Source organism: Hyla sarda, unplaced genomic scaffold, assembly GCF_029499605.1.
Source record: "Hyla sarda isolate aHylSar1 unplaced genomic scaffold, aHylSar1.hap1 scaffold_235, whole genome shotgun sequence".
In the NCBI taxonomy this organism is placed as follows: domain Eukaryota; kingdom Metazoa; phylum Chordata; class Amphibia; order Anura; family Hylidae; genus Hyla; species Hyla sarda.
This window is the reverse complement of record NW_026609032.1, coordinates 219692-238225: the sequence shown is the minus strand read 5'-3', so window position 1 is coordinate 238225 and position 18534 is coordinate 219692. Positions and strand designations below refer to the sequence as shown.

General features: G+C 47.3%; 1 protein-coding gene across 3 annotated transcripts in view; it reads right to left on the bottom strand.

The window, feature by feature from the left end:
* Nucleotides 1-16065, bottom strand: part of LOC130322514 (oocyte zinc finger protein XlCOF7.1-like) — a 38992-nt gene extending 22927 nt beyond the window's left edge. Inside the window, exons 1-21 of one of the 3 annotated variants that reach the window (XM_056553073.1) lie at nt 15720-16065; nt 13910-14089; nt 11242-11368; nt 11063-11154; nt 10910-10985; nt 10709-10800; nt 10547-10625; nt 5515-5597; nt 5357-5432; nt 5163-5254; nt 5004-5082; nt 4803-4888; nt 4645-4720; nt 4437-4528; nt 4245-4353; nt 4082-4173; nt 3926-4001; nt 3729-3820; nt 3564-3645; nt 3332-3423; nt 3106-3214 (exon numbers count right to left, since the gene is read on the bottom strand). In XM_056553073.1, the coding sequence (XP_056409048.1) occupies nt 3106-3214; nt 3332-3423; nt 3564-3645; nt 3729-3820; nt 3926-4001; nt 4082-4173; nt 4245-4353; nt 4437-4528; nt 4645-4720; nt 4803-4888; nt 5004-5082; nt 5163-5254; nt 5357-5432; nt 5515-5597; nt 10547-10625; nt 10709-10800; nt 10910-10985; nt 11063-11154; nt 11242-11368; nt 13910-14089; nt 15720-15809 (1972 nt within the window). In that variant the 5' untranslated portion in view covers nt 15810-16065. The remainder of the gene's footprint in view (nt 1-3105; nt 3215-3331; nt 3424-3563; nt 3646-3728; nt 3821-3925; nt 4002-4081; nt 4174-4244; nt 4354-4436; nt 4529-4644; nt 4721-4802; nt 4889-5003; nt 5083-5162; nt 5255-5356; nt 5433-5514; nt 5598-10546; nt 10626-10708; nt 10801-10909; nt 10986-11062; nt 11155-11241; nt 11369-13909; nt 14090-15719) is intronic. The other 2 variants (XM_056553074.1, XM_056553075.1) reach the window with 2 other exon arrangements.
* Between the last annotated feature and the right edge of the window lie 2469 nt (nt 16066-18534).

Here is an 18534-nt window from a genome sequence, read left to right as displayed (position 1 = left end):
TATTCTAACCCCTCCCCTCGCTCCTATCCCTATTAACTATTCTAACCCCTCCCCCTCTCCCTATTAACTATTATAACCCCTCCCCCGCTCCTATCCCTATTAACTATTCTAACCCCTCCACCGCTCCTATCCCTATTAACTATTCTAACCCCTCCCCCCGCTCCTATCCCTATTAACTATTCTAACCCCTCCCCCGCTCCTATCCCTATTAACTATTCTAACCCCTCCCCCGCTCCTATCCCTATTAACTATTCTAACCCCTCCCACCGCTCCTATCCCTATTAACTATTCTAACCCCTCCCTCCGCTCCTATCCCTATTAACTATTCTAACCCCTCCCCCGCTCGTATCCCTATTAACTATTCTAACCCCTCCCCCCTCTCCTATCCCTATTAACTATTCTATCCCCTCCCACCGCTCCTATCCCTATTAACTATTCTAACCCCTCCCCCCGGTCCTATCCCTATTAACTATTCTAACCCCTCCCTCCGCTCCACCCCCAGGTACATTAATAAGTCCCCCCCTCTATCTACACTATCTTCCCCGTCTATGTTGTAGGTTCCCTCCCCCCCAGTCCCTAGTTTAAACACTCCTCCACCCTTCTAGCCATCTTCTCCCCAAGCACAGCGCCCCCTCCCCATTGAGGTGCAGCCCGTCCCTATGGTAGAGCCGGTAACCGACAGAGAAGTCAGCCCAGTTCTCCATGAACCCAACCCCCTCCTTCCTCCACCAGCTTCTGAGCCACTTGTTTACCTCCCTGATCTCCCGCTGCCTCTCTGGTGCGGCTCGTGGTACAGGTCCCTGATCTCCCGCTGCCTCTCTGGTGCGGCTCGTGGTACAGGTCCCTGATCTCCCGCTGCCTCTTTCTTTTTTGGTGCGGCTCGTGGTACAGGTCCCTGATCTCCCGCTGCCTCTCTGGTGCGGCTCGTGGTACAGGTCCCTGATCTCCCGCTGCCTCTCTGGTGCGGCTCTTGGTACAGGTCCCTGATCTCCCGCTGCCTCTCTGGTGCGGCTCGTGGTACAGGTCCCTGATCTCCCGCTGCCTCTCTGGTGCGGCTCGTGGTACAGGTCCCTGATCTCCCGCTGCCTCTCTGGTGCGGGTCGTGGTACAGGTCCCTGATCTCCCGCTGCCTCTCTGGTGCGGCTCGTGGTACAGGTCCCTGATCTCCCGCTGCCTCTCTGGTGCGGCTCGTGGTACAGGTCCCTGATCTCCCGCTGCCTCTCTGGTGCGGCTCTTGGTACAGGTCCCTGATCTCCCGCTGCCTCTCTGGTGCGGCTCGTGGTACAGGTCCCTGATCTCCCGCTGCCTCTCTGGTGCGGCTCGTGGTACAGGTCCCTGATCTCCCGTTGCCTCTCTGGTGCGGGTCGTGGTACAGGTCCCTGATCTCCCGCTGCCTCTCTGGTGCGGCTCGTGGTAAAGGTCCCTGATCTCCCGCTGCCTCTCTGGTGCGGCTCGTGGGACAGGTCCCTGATCTCCCGCTGCCTCTCTGGTGCTGCTCGTGGTACAGGTCCCTGATCTCCCGCTGCCTCTCTGGTGCAGCTCGTGGTACAGGTCCCTGATCTCCCGCTGCCTCTCTGGTACGGCTCGTGGTACAGGGAATATTTCAGATAATATTACCTTAGAGGTCTTTGCCTTAAGCTTGCGGCCTAAGTCCCTGAAATCATTTTTAAGGACACTCCACCTACCTCTTACTTTGTCATTGGTGCCAATATGTACCATGACTGCTGGGTCCTCTCCAGCCCCGCCCAGCAACCTGTCAACCTGATCCGCGATGTGCCGAGCGCCAGGAAGACAACACACTGATCGGCGATCCCTGTCTTTGTGACACATCGCCCTGTCTGTCCCCCTAATAATAGAGTCCCCCATTACCAGTACCTGTCTGGCCTGCCCTGCACTCCTCCCTCCTTACTGGAGCAGACCCCCCCCCCCCCCCCCGACAGTCAGAGGCAGAGTCCTGCTGCAGTACCGCTAGCTCTGAGGTGTCAGAATGTCAGACAGGTCAGCAACACGTGGGCAGTGAAGTCACAAAAGTGCCAGAGAGTGAAAACCTAGAAGGAAACGCAGTACAAAACCAGAAGCACACAGAGAGTCAGAGCAAGAAGGGTCAAACTATGAGGTTAGGAAGGGAGCGTCTTCATGGGTTTTGGATCCATCGCTTAGGGCGGACACACAATAAGCAGGGACAGGTGCTAGTGGGCTGTGTTTTATAGAGCCAGCGTGCACTTTCTAATAGATCCTCCTCCAATCTCAACCAGGCACTGCATATATAAACACTTCTCGTTCATTTCAATCCCTTAGCACAAGAATCACGTACGAAATTAAGTCTTTCATAAAGGCGCTTTACCGAAATGCGTCAAAATCTTCAAATTTTTATGGCCTCTTTATATTTTTAAAATGACTTAAATAAAGATGTTATATTTGAAGAATTTTTTCTGTGCTTGGATCAGATGTGCCGGGATTTTCCTCCCTTTGGATCCTGCTCTGTGTTGTTCTACTTGCAGCATGCCCTGAGCACCTGATTGGTCAGCAGTCCTTGGAAGCTAACAGTGGAGGGGTGAGCCAACTTTTATTTTTCTTTTAATGTAGAAAGAAACCTCTGAATTCCCATTATTATATACCTGAGGTAACGCCTCCTGGAATTATTACATACCTAGGGTAACACCTCCTGGAATTATTATTGCATACCTGGGGTAACACCTCCTGGAATTATTACATACCTGGAGTAACACCTCCCGGAATTATTACATACTTGGGGTAACACCTCCTGGCATTATTACATACCTGGGGTAACACCTCCTGGAATTATTACATACTTGGGGTAACACCTCCTGGAATTATTAATTACATACCTGGGGTAACACCTCCTGGCATTATTACATATCTGGGGTAACACCTCCTGGCATTTTTACATACCTGGGGTAACACCTCCTGGCATTATTACATACCTGGGGTAACACCTCCTGGCATTATTACATACCTGAGGTAACACCTCCTGGCATAATTACATACCTGAGGTAACACCTCCTGGCATAATTACATACCTGGGGTAACACCTCCTGGCATTATTACATACCTAGGGTAACACCTCCTGGCATTATTACATACCTGGGGTAACACCTCCTGGAATTTCCTCCTTCACTTCCCTCATACACGGGTGATGGCCGCTCATCCTCTCTTCTTCATCCTCCACTTTATTATTAGTCAGATCTCCCCCCTGATGTGACATATAGAACAATTCACTACAATACAGAAGACAGGAGGAGCAACAGAGACCCCCAAAATCTATGACTGCAGGACCCCCCTATAGAGATATAGGATCAGCCTCATCTACCTGATGCTTCTCTGGGACATTTCCCTCTGGACAGTCCTGGGAATACAGAGGGCGGGGACACCTCTCGGGTGGATTTCTATCCATGAATCCATCTGTAGAGAACAAACAGGGATAGAACAGATTGTGATCAGATGATGGGTGTAGTAGTATCTAGGGGAACTTTTACAACAAATGAAAGTCTCCTCCTACTTACACTGCTGATCGGCCATGACACCCGTCTCCCCCTCCTTACCCTGCTGATCGGCCATGACACTCGTCTCCTCCTCTTCTTCTTCATCTATAACCTCAACCTTAATATCCATCAGATCTTCAACCTAAATACACAAGAAAAGGGTGCAATTAACTTGGGTTCAATAACTTTATGATCATATTCTGGGGACACTTTAGGTTCATCTACCTGATGATTCTCTGGGACATTTCCCTCTGCACAGTCCTGGGAATACAGTGGACGGGGACACCTCTCGGGTGGATTTACATCCATGACCCCACCTATGAAGGAACACAGTGATTGGTTGTCTATATGTGATGATCAGATGAGGGGTGTAGTATTATCTAGGGGACCTTTTACACCAAGGAAAGTGTCCTCCTCCTTACACTGATGATCGGCCATGACACCCGTCTCCTCTTCTTCTTCTATAACCTCAACCTTAATATCAACTGGATTTTCAGGCTAAACAGACAAGAAAAAAAATTTTTTGTAGGTCAAATCACTTTATGGTCATATTCTGAAGAGACTTTAGGGTCATCTACCTGATGGTTCTCTGGGACATTTCCTTCTGGACAGTCCTGGGAATACAGAGGACGGGGACACCTCTCAGGTGGCTTTCTATCAATGACTCCATCTGTAGAGAACACACAGTGATATAATAGATTGTATGTGAACAGATAATGGGTGTAGTAGTATCTAGGAGACCTTTTACACCGAGGAAAGTCTCCTCCTTACACTGCTGATCGGCCATGACACCCGTCTCCTCCTCTTCTTCATCTACAACCTCAACCTTAATATCCATCAGATCTTCACCCTAAATACAGAAGAATAAATGTAAGTGGTGTTGGGTTCAATCACTTTATGGTCATATTTTGGGGAAACTTTAGGATCATCTACCTGATGGTTCTTTGGGACATTTCGCTCAGGACAGTCCTGGGAATACAGAGGACAGGGACACCTCTCGGTTGGATTTCTATCAATTACTCCATCTGTAGGTAACACACAGGGATAGAACAGATTGTATGTAATCAGATGATGGGTGTGATAGCTAGGAGATCTTTAATACAGGATTTTCTTTCCCCACCAAGGAAATTCTCCTCCTTACTCTGCTGATCGGCCAGGACACCCATCTCCTCTTCTTCATCTATAACCTCAACCTTAATATCGATCAGATTTTCACCCTAAACAGAGAAGAAAATGTAAAGTGATCCGTACGTCAATCAATTTATGGTCAAATTTTGAGGAGACTTTAGGGTCATCTACCTGATGCTTCTCTGGGACATTTTCCTCTTGACAGTTCTGGGAATACAGAGGGCGGGGACACCTCTCGGGTGGAATTCTGAGTGCATCTGTAGGGAAAGTGATGAAATAAATTGTATGTGATCAGATGATGGGTGTAGTATATAGAAGACTCTCAGCACAGGATTTTCTTATCCCATCCAATAAAAGTCTCCTCCTCCTTACACTGATGATCGGCCAGGAATGCCATCTTTTCTTTTGCTTCATCTCTAACCTCAGCCTTAATATCCATCAGATCTTCACCCTAAACACACAAGAAAAATGTAAATGATCTGTAGGTCAATTACTTTATAATCATATTGTGGAGACTTTAGGGTCATCTACCTGATTGTTCTCTGGGACATTTCCCTCTGGACAGTCCTGGGAATACAGATGACGGGGACACTTCTCGGGTGAATTTCTATCAATGTCTCCATCTGTAGGGAACACACAGGGATAGAACAGATTGTATGTGATCATATTATGGATGTAGTATCAATGGGACCTTTTACAACCAATGAAAGTCTCCTCCTTCTTACACTGCTGATCAGTCATGACACCCGTCTCCTCCTCTTCATCTATAACCTCAACCTTAATATCCATCAGATCTTCACCCTATATAGAAAATAATTTTTTTTATGTTGTTGGGTTTAATCACTTTCTGATCATATTTTTAGGAGACTTCAACGTCATGTACCTGGTTCTCTGGGACAATTCCCTCTGCACAGTCCTGGGAATAGAGAGGATGGGGACACCTCTCGGGTGGATTTGTAAGTGCATCTGTAAGGAACACAAAGTGATGAAAAGCACTGTATGTGATCAGATGATGGGTTGTGTATATACTAGTTGTTCCAAAAGGGGCTCTAGAGGAATTTTCCAAACATGAAATAGGGGGGGGGGCGCAGAGGGGGTTCTTACTTCCCAATTGTTGCAGTTCCCAAAAGATTTTGTGTCTGAAACTGTATCTCACCTATCTCAACAAAATGTTTGTTATGAAAAAATACAAAATGGTGGACATTCTAGCTACCTTAGACCTGTAAGATGCCGATCTCCATGTGGTGAGATGCCGATCTCCATGTGGTGAGATGCCGATCTCCATGTGGTGAGACGCCGATCTCCATGTGGTGAGACGCCGATCTCCATGTGGTGAGACGCCGATCTCCATGTGGTGAGACGCCGATCTCCATGTGGTGAGATGCCGATCTCTATGTGGTGAGATGCCGACCTCCATGTGGTGAGATGCCGACCTCCATGTGGTGAGATGCCGATCTCCATGTGGTGAGATGCCGATCTCCATGTGATGAGATGCCGATCTCCATGTGGTGAGATGCCGATCTCCATGTGGTGAGATGCCGATCTCCATGTGGTGAGATGCCGAAATCCCCCAGCATCAAACACTTCATCTGCAGTTTTCTTGTCTTCTCTTTGGGAGAACATCGGCTTCTTAAGTTTTCACAAAGATTATAGTAGGTCCTCATTGCTGCTCTCAGACTCCAAGACATCTTTGTAAGACCATACTGAGACGACTGACTAGAGAGAGCATCATCCAGAGGCCACCATCATCTCCACATCATACAGAGGCCACCCTCATCTTCACATCATACAGAGGCGACCATCATCTTCGCATCATCCAGAGGCCACCGTCATCTTTGCATCATCCAGAGGCCACCATCATCATCTTCACATCATCCAGAGGTTACCACCATCATCTTCACCTCATCCAGAGGCCACTATCATCTTCACCTCATCCAGAGGCCACCACCATCATCTTCACATCATCCACAGGCCACTGTCATCTTCACATCATCCAGAGGCCACCGTCATCTTCACATCCTCCAGTGTCAACCATCATCATCATCTTCACATCATTCAGAGGCCACCTTCATCTTCGCATCATCCAGAGGCCCACCGTCATCTTCACATCATCCAGAGGCCACCTTCATCTTCACATCATCAAGAGGCCACCATCATCTCCACATCATACAGAGGCACCATCATCTTCGCATCATCATCTTCACATCGTCCAGAGGCCACCATCATCTACACATCATCCAGAGGCCACCATCATCTTCGCATCATCCAGAGGCCACCATCATCTTCGCATCATCCAGAGGCCACCATCATCTACACATCATCCAGAGGCCACCATCATCTACACATCATCCAGAGGCCACCATCATCTTTGCATCATCCAGAGGCCCAGCATCATCTTCACATCATCCAGAGGCCACCATCATCTACACATCATCCAGAGGCCACCATCATCTTCGCATCATCCAGAGGCCACCATCATCTTCGCATCATCCAGAGGCCACCATCATCTACACATCATCCAGAGGCCACCATCATCTACACATCATCCAGAGGCCACCATCATCTTCGCATCATCCAGAGGCCCAGCATCATCTTCACATCATCCAGAGGCCACCGTCATCTTCACATCATCTAGAGGCCACCATCATCATCTTCACATTATCCAGTGACCACCATCATCATCTTCACATCCTCCAGAGGCCACCATCATCATCTTCACATTATCCAGTGGCCACCATCATCTTCACCTCATCCAGAGGCCATCATCATCTTCACCTCATCCAGAGGCCCACATCATCATCTTCACATCATCCAGAGACCACCACCATCATCTTCACATCATCCAGAGGCCACCATCATCTTCACATCATTCTGCAGACTCTGAGGGACCATGGCTTCCTAGTGAACATAAAGTAGCCTCAATTGATTCCCTCCACCAAGTTGTTACCTTTGGTTTGTGATAAATACCCCAGAAATAATCCTCTATCTCTCCAGGGACAGGATTCAGAAAACTCTCCCAGCAGTCTACACTTTGCTATGAGGGGGGTTTGGTCTCTTGGCCTCAGCCATAGAAGTGGTGACTTGGGCCAAGGCCCACATTGAAGTTCTACAATATCATATTCTAAAATACTAAAAGAATCTCACGGGACAAAGATTCCAACCTGGTTTCTATCTTCAAATCAAGAAAGATCAAAGGTGGTGACTCTTCCCTAGTACGGTCCCATTAAGGCAGATCTCTGATACCTCCACTGGTCCTCACAATAGACGCCTCCAATTCCGGTTGGGGGCTCATGTAGGCACAGTTTATGGGTACAGAAAAGATGGTGGGCCGCAGATAGAGTCCTGTCCTCCAATCTGAGGGATTTGAAGGCTTCAGATTACTCACCACAGAGCAGTCCATGTTCTGAATGACAATCTTACATAAGTCTGAAGCAGGGAGGAACGAGGAACAGAAAGCTCCAAGAGGAACATCCTGTGCAAAAGACAATCTTCTCTACTCCACGGCAGCTGATATAAAGGACTCAGAACACCAATGCCGGCAGGAATATAATGCAACCAGGAGAGTGGGAACTCAGCCATGAGGTATTCCTTCTATGGCCAAATGGGGCATCCGACTGTACATGTGATGGCCACACAACAGAGCTCTAAACTCCCGCAATTATGGACTGTCTCTCCTTCAGTCATGAAGACTTCATCTACGTACCTAGAGGGATCGGCCTCCTATAGAAAGAATAAAGAACTTATCATCCAGTTCCAAGGCACAAACCAGGACGACAGGACCAATGAACATGGAATAAGGAGGCCAACAGAACGGGCTCCTCTATGGGGGTCCTCTATGTGGTGGGCTGTCAGGACACATTCTACCAGATGGAGGCTCCTCATGGGCAGAGAGATGCTATTGGATACTCTATGGGGGTCTTCTATCTGGTGGGCTGTCAGGACACATTCTACCACATGGAGGCTCCTCATGGGCAGAGATGCTATTGGATACTCTATGGGGGTCTTCTATCTGGTGGGCTGTCAGGACATATTCTACCACATGGAGGCTCCTCATGGGCAGAGATGGTATTGGATACTCTATGGGGGTCTTCTATCTGGTGGGCTGTCAGGACACATTCTACCAGATGGAGGCTCCTCATGGGCAGAGAGATGCTATTGGATACTCTATGGGGGTCTTCTATCTGGTGGGCTGTCAGGACACATTCTACCACATGGAGGCTCCTCATGGGCAGAGATGCTATTGGATACTCTATGGGGGTCTTCTATCTGGTGGGCTGTCAGGACATATTCTACCACATGGAGGCTCCTCATGGGCAGAGATGCTATTGGATACTCTATGGGGGTCTTCTATCTGGTGGGCTGTCAGGACACATTCTACCACATGGAGGCTCCTCATGGGCAGAGAGATGCTATTGGATACTCTATGGGGGTCTTCTATCTGGTGGGCTGTCAGGACACATTCTACCACATGGAGGCTCCTCATGGGCAGAGATGCTATTGGATACTCTATGGGGGTCTTCTATCTGGTGGGCTGTCAGGACACATTCTACCAGATGGAGGCTCCTCATGGGCAGAGAGATGCTATTAGATACTCTATGGGGGTCTTCTATCTAGTGGGCTGTCAGGACATATTCTACCACATGGAGGCTCCTCATGGGTAGAGAGATGCTATTGGATACTCTAAGGGGGTCTTCTATCTGGTGGGCTGTCAGGACACATTCTACCACATGGAGGCTCCTCATGGGCAGAGAGATGGTATTGGATACTCTATAGGGGTCTATCTGGTGGGCTGTCAGGGCACATTCTACCACACGGAGGCTCCTCATGGGCAGAGAGATTCTATTGGATACTCTATAGGGGTCTTCTGTCTGGTGGGCTGTCAGGACACATTCCACCACATGGAGGCTCCTCATGGGCAGAGAGATGCTATTGGATACTCTATAGGGGTCTTCTATCTGGTGGGCTGCCAGGACACATTCTACCACATGGAGGCTCCTCATGGGCAGAGAGATTCTATTGGATACTCTATAGGGGTCTTCTATCTGGTGGGCTGTCAGGACACATTCTACCACATGGAGGCTCCTCATGGGCAGAGAGATGCTATTGGATACTCTATGGGGGTCTTCTATCTGGTGGGCTGTCAGGACACATTCTACCACATGGAGGCTCCTCATGGGCAGAGAGATGCTATTGGATACTCTATGGGGGTCTTCTATCTGGTGGGCTGTCAGGACACATTCTACCACATGGAGGCTCCTCATGGGCAGAGAGATGGTATTGGATACTCTATAGGGGTCTTCTATCTGGTGGGCTGTCAGGACACATTCTACCACATGGAGGCTCCTCATGGGCAGAGATGGTATTGGATACTCTATGGGGGTCTTCTATCTGGTGGGCTGTCAGGACACATTCTACCACATGGAGGCTCCTCATGGGCAGAGAGATGCTATTGGATACTCTGGAGCAGATGTGTTAGACTTCCACGTGGTCATCATCCACCTTTATCAGACACTACAGAGGAGACATCTTGGGCTTTGGCATTAGAGTTCTCCAAGGAGCTTTCATTGCTTTGAATGTCCCATTCATGAGCTGCCGGAGGACGACCAGGAAGGAGAATTTACTGAAATTGTCATTTCCTGGAGTCTGTAGGCGGCACAATATTATCCCACCCAATAAACTTCTATTGCTGCATACATTCCGTCTTCTGGTGGTTTCTTGGTTATTTATAACAGGTCACCAGATGTTGGGAATTATTGTGTTTTATCTGTTTACTCCTAGTTTACACCTTCTGTCCGGGGCCAATGAGAATACTTTAACCCATTAGTGTGCTTACTACAGACTACAGGTAATGAACATTTTCAGTAAGTAAATTATTAACTTTTCTTTTACAACAAGGCAAGTCTCCTCCTCCTTACACTGATGATCAGCGAGAAAATCCATCTTCTCCTCTTCTTTATCTATAACCTTAACCTTAATATCCATCAGATCTTCACCCTAAATACAAAAGAACAAATGTAAGTGATGTTGGGTTCAATCACTTTATGGTCATATTTTAAGGAGACTTTAGGGTCATCTACCTGATGGTTCTCTGGGACATTTCCCTCTGGAGAGTCCTGGGCATACAGAGGACGGGGACACCTCTCGGGTGGATTTCTATCAATGACTCCATCTGTAGGGAACACACAGGGACTAATTATCTATAAGTGATGATGAGATGTTGGGTGTAATATTTAGCTACAGATTTGAGAAAAGTCCAATCAAAGTCTCCCCCTCCTTACCCTGCTGATCGGCCATGACACCCGCCTCCTCCTCTTTATCTATAACCTCAACCTTAATATCCATCAGATCTTCATCCTAAATACAAAAGAATAAATGTAAATGGTGTTGGGTTCAATTACTTTATATTCTGGGGACACTTTAGGTTCATCTACCTGTTGGTTCTCTGGGACATTTCCCTCTGGACAGTCCTGGGAATACTGAGGACGGGGACACCTCTCGGGTGAATTTCTCTCAATGACTCCAACTGTAGGGAACACACAGGGAATTAATACATCAGTGCTGCATGTTACTAGGTAGTGAGAGTGATATCTATATATATGTCTCTTCTTACCTTGTGATGTGAGGGGCCGGTGATCCTCCATCATGACTATGTCCTGGTACAGATCCTTGTGTCCTTCTACATACTCCCACTCCTCCATGGAGAAATAGACCGCCACATCCTGACACCTTATAGGAACCTGACACACAATGATACCGTCATCACCAGACCCCTCCATTACATGTCCCAGCAGTGTCACCTCTCTAATCATCACCAGACCCCTCCATTACTGTATAATGTCCAGCAGTGTCACCTCTCTAATCATCACCAGACCCCTCCATTACTGTATAATATCCCAGCAGTGTCACCTCTCTAATCATCACCAGACCCCTCCATTACTGTATAATGTCCAGCAGTGTCACCTCTCTAATCATCACCAGACCCCTCCATTACTGTATAATGTCCTAGCAGTGTCACCTCTCCAGTCATCACCAGACCCTCCATTACTGTATAATGTCCCAGCAGTGTCACCTCTCTAATCATCACCATACCCCTCCATTACTGTATAATGTCCCAGCAGTGTCACCTCTCCAGTCATCACCAGACCCCTCCATTACTGTATAATATCCCAGCAGTGTCACCTCTCTAATCATCACCAGACCCCTCCATTACTGTATAATGTCCCAGCAGTGTCACCTCTCCAGTCATCACCAGATCCCTCCATTACTGTATAATGTCCAGCAGTGTCTCCTCTCTAATCATCACCAGACCCCTCCATTACTGTATAATGTCCCAGCAGGGTCACCTGTCCAGTCATCACCAGACCCCTCCATTACTGTATAATGTCCAGCAGTGTCACCTCTCCAGTCATCACAAGACCCCTCCATTACTGTATAATGTCCCAGCAGTGTCACCTCTCCAGTCATCACCAGACCCCTCCATTACTGTATAATGTCCAAGCAGTGTCACCTCTCCAGTCATCACCAGACCCCTCCATTACTGTATAATGTCCAGCAGTGTCACCTCTCCAGTCATCACCAGACCCCTCCATTACTGTATAATGTCCAAGCAGTGTCACCTCTCCAGTCATCACCAGACCCCTTCATTACTGTATTATGTCCAGCAGTGTCACCTCTCTAATCATCACCAGACCCCTCCATTACTGTATAATGTCCAGCAGTGTCACCTCTCATCACCAGACCCCTTCATTACTGTATAATGTCCCAGCAGGGTCACCTCTCATCACCAGACCCCTCCATTACAATATAATGTCCCAGCAGTGTCACCTCTCTAACCATCACCAGACCCCTCCATTACTGTATAATGTCCCAGCAGTGTCACCTCTCCAGTCATCACCAGACCCCTCCATTACTGTATAATGTCCCAGCAGTGTCACCTCTCTAATCATCCCAGACCCCTCCATTACTGTATAATGTCCCAGCAGTGTCACCTCTCCAGTCATCACCAGACCCCTCCATTACTGTATAATGTCCAGCAGTGTCACCTCTCTAATCATCACCAAACCCCTCCATTACTATATAATGTCCCAGCAGTGTCACCTCTCCAGTCATCACCAGACCCCTCCATTACTGTATAATGTCCAGCAGTGTCACCTCTCCAGTCATCACCAGACCCCTCCATTACTGTATAATGTCCCAGCAGTGTCACCTCTCCAGTCATCACCAGACCCCTCCATTACTGTATAATGTCCCAGCAGTGTCACCTCTCTAATCATCACCAGACCCCCTCCATTACTGTATAATGTCCAGCAGTGTCACCTCTCCAGTCATCACCAGACCCCTCCATTACTGTATAATGTCCCAGCAGTGTCACCTCTCCAGTCATCACCAGACCCCTCCATTACTGTATAATGTCCCAGCAGTGTCACCTCTCCAGTCATCACCGGACCCCCTCCATTACTGTATAATGTCCCAGCAGTGTCACCTCTCCAGTCATCACCAGACCCCTCCATTACTGTATAATGTCCAGCAGGGTCACCTCTCTAATCATCACCAGACCCCTCCATTACTGTATAATGTCCAGCAGTGTCACCTCTCATCACCAGACCCCTCCATTACTGTATAATGTCCAGCAGTGTCACCTCTCATCACCAGACCCCTCCATTACTGTATAATGTCCAGCAGTGTCACCTCTCCAGTCATCACCAGACCCCTCCATTACTGTATAATGTCCAGCAGTGTCACCTCTCATCACCAGACCCCTCCATTACTGTATAATGTCCAGCAGTGTCACCTCTCATCACCAGACCCCTCCATTACTGTATAATGTCCAGCAGTGTCACCTCTCCAGTCATCACCAGACCCCTCCATTACTGTATAATGTCCCAGCAGTGTCACCTCTCTAATCATCACCAGACCCCTCCATTACTGTATAATGTCCCAGCAGTGTCACCTCTCCAGTCATCACCAGACCCCTCCATTACTGTATAATGTCCCAGCAGTGTCACCTCTCCAGTCATCACCAGACCCCTCCATTACTGTATAATGTCCCAGCAGTGTCACCTCTCCAGTCATCACCGGACCCCTCCATTACTGTATAATGCCCCAGCAGTGTCACCTCTCCAGTCATCATCAGACCCCTTCATTACTGTATAATGTCCCAGCAGTGTCACCTCTCTAATCATCACCAGACCCCTCCATTACTGTATAATGTCCAGCAGGGTCACCTCTCTAGTCATCACCAGACCCCTCCATTACTATATAATGTCCAGCAGGGTCACCTCTCTAGTAAGCAGCTCAGTGATCCTGTGGATGAGTTCTAGGATCTTCTCCTCATGTATCAGTGAGTGAGGTGGAGGCTCCGTGATGGGGCCCCGGGCCCTGCTCTGTCCTCCTGACTCATGGAGATGGCTGCTGGGGGCCACACACTCCCCCGATGTCTTCTTCACTATGGTATAATCCTGTGTATGGAGAGAGACACTAAATCCCTGGAGCAACAACCAGAAACCTCCTCCAATAACTTGTAATATAACAAGACTCAGGAAAGACATCCCGGCCCCTCGGGACTATTACACTTCTCCATAATCTCACTGCTCTTACAGGAAAGAATCCCTTCTATGTTGGGGTAGAAACCTTCTCTCCTCTAGATGTAGTAGATGCCTCCATGTTATAGTGTCATATAGATGTCATCTAATGGAAATGTCCTCCAGACCACACTCCTCCATCTGATCCTCCTGCTCCTCTCCTCCTCCTCCATCTGATCCTCCTGCTCCTCTCCTCCTCCATCTGATCCTCCTGCTCCTCTCCTCCTCCATCTGATTCTCCTGCTCCTCTCCTCCTCCATCTGATCCTCCTGCTCCTCTCCTCCTCCATCTGATCCTCCTGCTCCTCTCCTCCTCCATCTGATCCTCCTGCTCCTCTCCTCCTCCTCCATCTGATCCTCCTGCTCCTCTCCTCCTCCTCCATCTGATCCTCCTGCTCCTCTCCTCCTCCATCTGATCCTCCTGCTCCTCTCCATCTGATCCTCCTGCTCCTCTCCTCCTCCTCCTCCATCTGATCCTCCTCCTCCATCTGATCCTCCTGCTCCTCTCCTCCTCCTCCTCCATCTGATCCTCCTCCTCCATCTGATCCTCCTGCTCCTCTCCTCCTCCTCCATCTGATCCTCCCGCTCCTCTCCTCCTGCTCCTCTCCATCTGATCCTCCCGCTCCTCCTCCATCTGATCCTCCCGCTCCTCCTCCATCTGATCCTCCCGCCGCTCCTCCATCTGATCCTCCCGCTCCTCCTCCATCTGATCCTTCCGCTCCTCCATCTGATCCTCCCGCTCCTCCTCCATTTGATCCTCCCGCTCCTCCTCCATCTGATCCTTCCGCCGCTCCTCCATCTGATCCTCCCGCTCCTCCTCCATCTGATCCTCCAGCTCCTCCTCCATCTGATCCTCCCGCCGCTCCTCCATCTGATCCTCCCGCTCCTCCTCCATCTGATCCTCCCGCTCCTCCTCCATCTGATCCTCCCGCTCCTCCACCATCTGATCCTCCTGCTCCTCTCCTCCACCATCTGATCCTCCTGCTCCTCTCCATCTGATCCTCTTGCTCCTCTCCGTCTGATCCTCCTCCTCCTCTCCATCTGATCCTCCTGCTCCTCCTCCATCTGATCCTCTTGCTCCTCTCCGTCTGATCCTCTTGCTCCTCTCCGTCTGATCCTCCTCCTCCTCTCCATCTGATCCTCCTGCTCCTCCTCCATCTGATCCTCCTGCTCCTCTCCATCTGAACCACCTCCTCCTCCTCTCCATCTGATCCTCCTGCTCCTCTCCGTCTGATCCTCCTGCTCCTCTCCATCTGATCCTCCTCCTGCTCCTCTCCTCCTCGGTATAACCTGCCTACTTCCCGTTCTCATTGCTCCTATAACATTCCTATTGGCCCATTGGTTCCCATGATCCCTGACTGATCATATTGGGACTGATCTTCCCGTTTTCTGGTTCTTTCCTTCACCTGGAAGGTCTGGGAGCTGTTATACAGGACACTGGATTCTTCCTATTATGGATTCCCCTTCCCTACAATAAAGATGATAGAAATGTAGATGGGTCACCTCACCTCTCCGGTCAGCAGGTGGAGGATCTCCAAGGTGAAGTGTAATATTCTCTTAGTCATCTCATTCCTGTCCTTCTCCATCCTTGGGGTCATTCAGGGGAAGAGGAGACAACTGGGGTGTATTAGTAATGGCGGATAACACTGGTTATATCCCATAGAGGACAATACAACCGCCAACACCGCTACAGCCGCAGTCACCGACATACATGTGTAATACAGTCATATGGGGCGGAGCAAACACTGCACCAACACAATGTAACGCAGCTCAGCAGTGACTGTCACATATATATATCTCTATCTCCTCTGTATACAAGGTCCAGAGAATAAGGAATCTCCAACACACACAGGACCTGCAGGCATCAGGAAGAGCACAGGACCTGTGTGATGTCACCATCATGTGACCTGTGGGAGGAGAGGAAGGACCTGTGTGATGTCACAATCATGTGACCTGTGTGAGGAGAGAAGGAAGGACCTGTGTGATGTCACCATCATGTGACCTGTGTGAGGAGAGGAGGAAGGACCTGTGTGATGTCACAATCATGTGACCTGTGTGAGGAGAGGAAGGACCTGTGTGATGTCACCATCATGTGACCTGTGTGAGAAGAGGATGAAGGACCTGTGTGATGTCACCATCATGTGACCTGTGTGAGGAGAGGAAGGACCTGTGTGATGTCACCATCATGTGACCTGTGTGAGAAGAGGATGAAGGACCTGTGTGATGTCACCATCATGTGACCTGTGTGAGGAGAGAAGGAAGGACCTGTGTGATGTCACAATCATGTGACCTGTGTGAGGAGAGGAGGAAGGACCTGTGTGAGGAGAGGAGGAAGGACCTGTATGATGTCACAATCATGTGACCTGTGTGAGGAGAGGAGGAAGGACCTGCGTGATGTCACAATCATCTGACCTGTTTTAGGAGATATAAAGGACTTGTGAGAAAACTTTACCATGTGAGGAGAGAATGAAGGACCTGTGTGATGTAACAATCATGTGACCTGCATGAAGGGGCGGAGCTCAGCACTAGAGACAGAGGATATGTAATTGGGAAGAAGAAGTTATAATACTGGGGCAGGAGAGTTATTACTGGGGGGTATAAGGGGTCTCCTCATTTCCTGTATATTATATAGAGATTATATTTGGGGTCTCCTCATTTCCTGTATATTATTATTATTATATAGAGATTATATTTGGGGTCTCCTCATTTCCTGTATATTATATATAGAGATTATATTTGGGGTCTCCTCATTTCCTGTATATTATATGGAGATTATATTTGGGGTCTCCTCATTTCCTGTATATTATTATATAGAGATTATATTTGGGGTCTCCTCATTTCCTGTATATTATTATATGGAGATTATATTTGGGGTCTCCTCATTTCCTGTATATTATTATATTTGGGGTCTCCTCATTTCCTGTATATTATTATATTTGGGGTCTCCTCATTTCCTGTATATTATTATATGGAGATTATATTTGGGGTCTCCTCATTTCCTGTATATTATTATATGGAGATTATATTTGGGGTCTCCTCATTTCCTGTATATTATTATATAGAGATTATATTTGGGGGTCTCCTCATTTCCTGTATATTATTATATGGAGATTATATTTGGGGTCTCCTCATTTCCTGTATATTATTATATGGAGATTATATTTGGGGTCTCCTCATTTCCTGTATATTATTATATGGAGATTATATTTGGGGTCTCCTCATTTCCTGTATATTATTATATAGAGATTATATTTGGGGGTCTCCTCATTTCCTGTATATTATTATATGGAGATTATATTTGGGGTCTCCTCATTTCCTGTATATTATTATATAGAGATTATATTTGGGGTCTCCTCATTTCCTGTATATTATTATATTTGGGGTCTCCTCATTTCCTGTATATTATTATATGGAGATTATATTTGGGGTCTCCTCATTTCCTGTATATTATTATATGGAGATTATATTTGGGGTCTCCTCATTTCCTGTATATTATTATATGGAGATTATATTTGGGGTCTCCTCATTTCCTGTATATTATTATATGGAGATTATATTTGGGGTCTCCTCATTTCCTGTATATTATTATATGGAGATTATATTTGGGGTCTCCTCATTTCCTGTATATTATTATATGGAGATTATATTTGGGGTCTCCTCATTTCCTGTATATTATTATATGGAGATTATATTTGGGGTCTCCTCATTTCCTGTATATTATTATTATATAGAGATTATATTTGGGGTCTCCTCATTTCCTGTATATTATTATATGGAGATTATATTTGGGGTCTCCTCATTTCCTGTATATTATTATATAGAGATTATATTTGGGGTCTCCTCATTTCCTGTATATTATTATATGGAGATTATATTTGGGGTCTCCTCATTTCCTGTATATTATTATATGGAGATTATATTTGGGGTCTCCTCATTTCCTGTATATTATTATATGGAGATTATATTTGGGGTCTCCTCATTTCCTGTATATTATTATATGGAGATTATATTTGGGGTCTCCTCATTTCCTGTATATTATATATAGAGATTATATTTGGGGTCTCCTCATTTCCTGTATATTATATATAGAGATTATATTTGGGGTCTCCTCATTTCCTGTATATTATATGGAGATTATATTTGGGGTCTCCTCATTTCCTGTATATTATATAGAGATTATATTTGGGGTCTCCTCATTTCCTGTATATTATTATATAGAGATTATATTTGGGGTCTCCTCATTTCCTGTATATTATTATATTTGGGGTCTCCTCATTTCCTGTATATTATTATATGGAGATTATATTTGGGGTCTCCTCATTT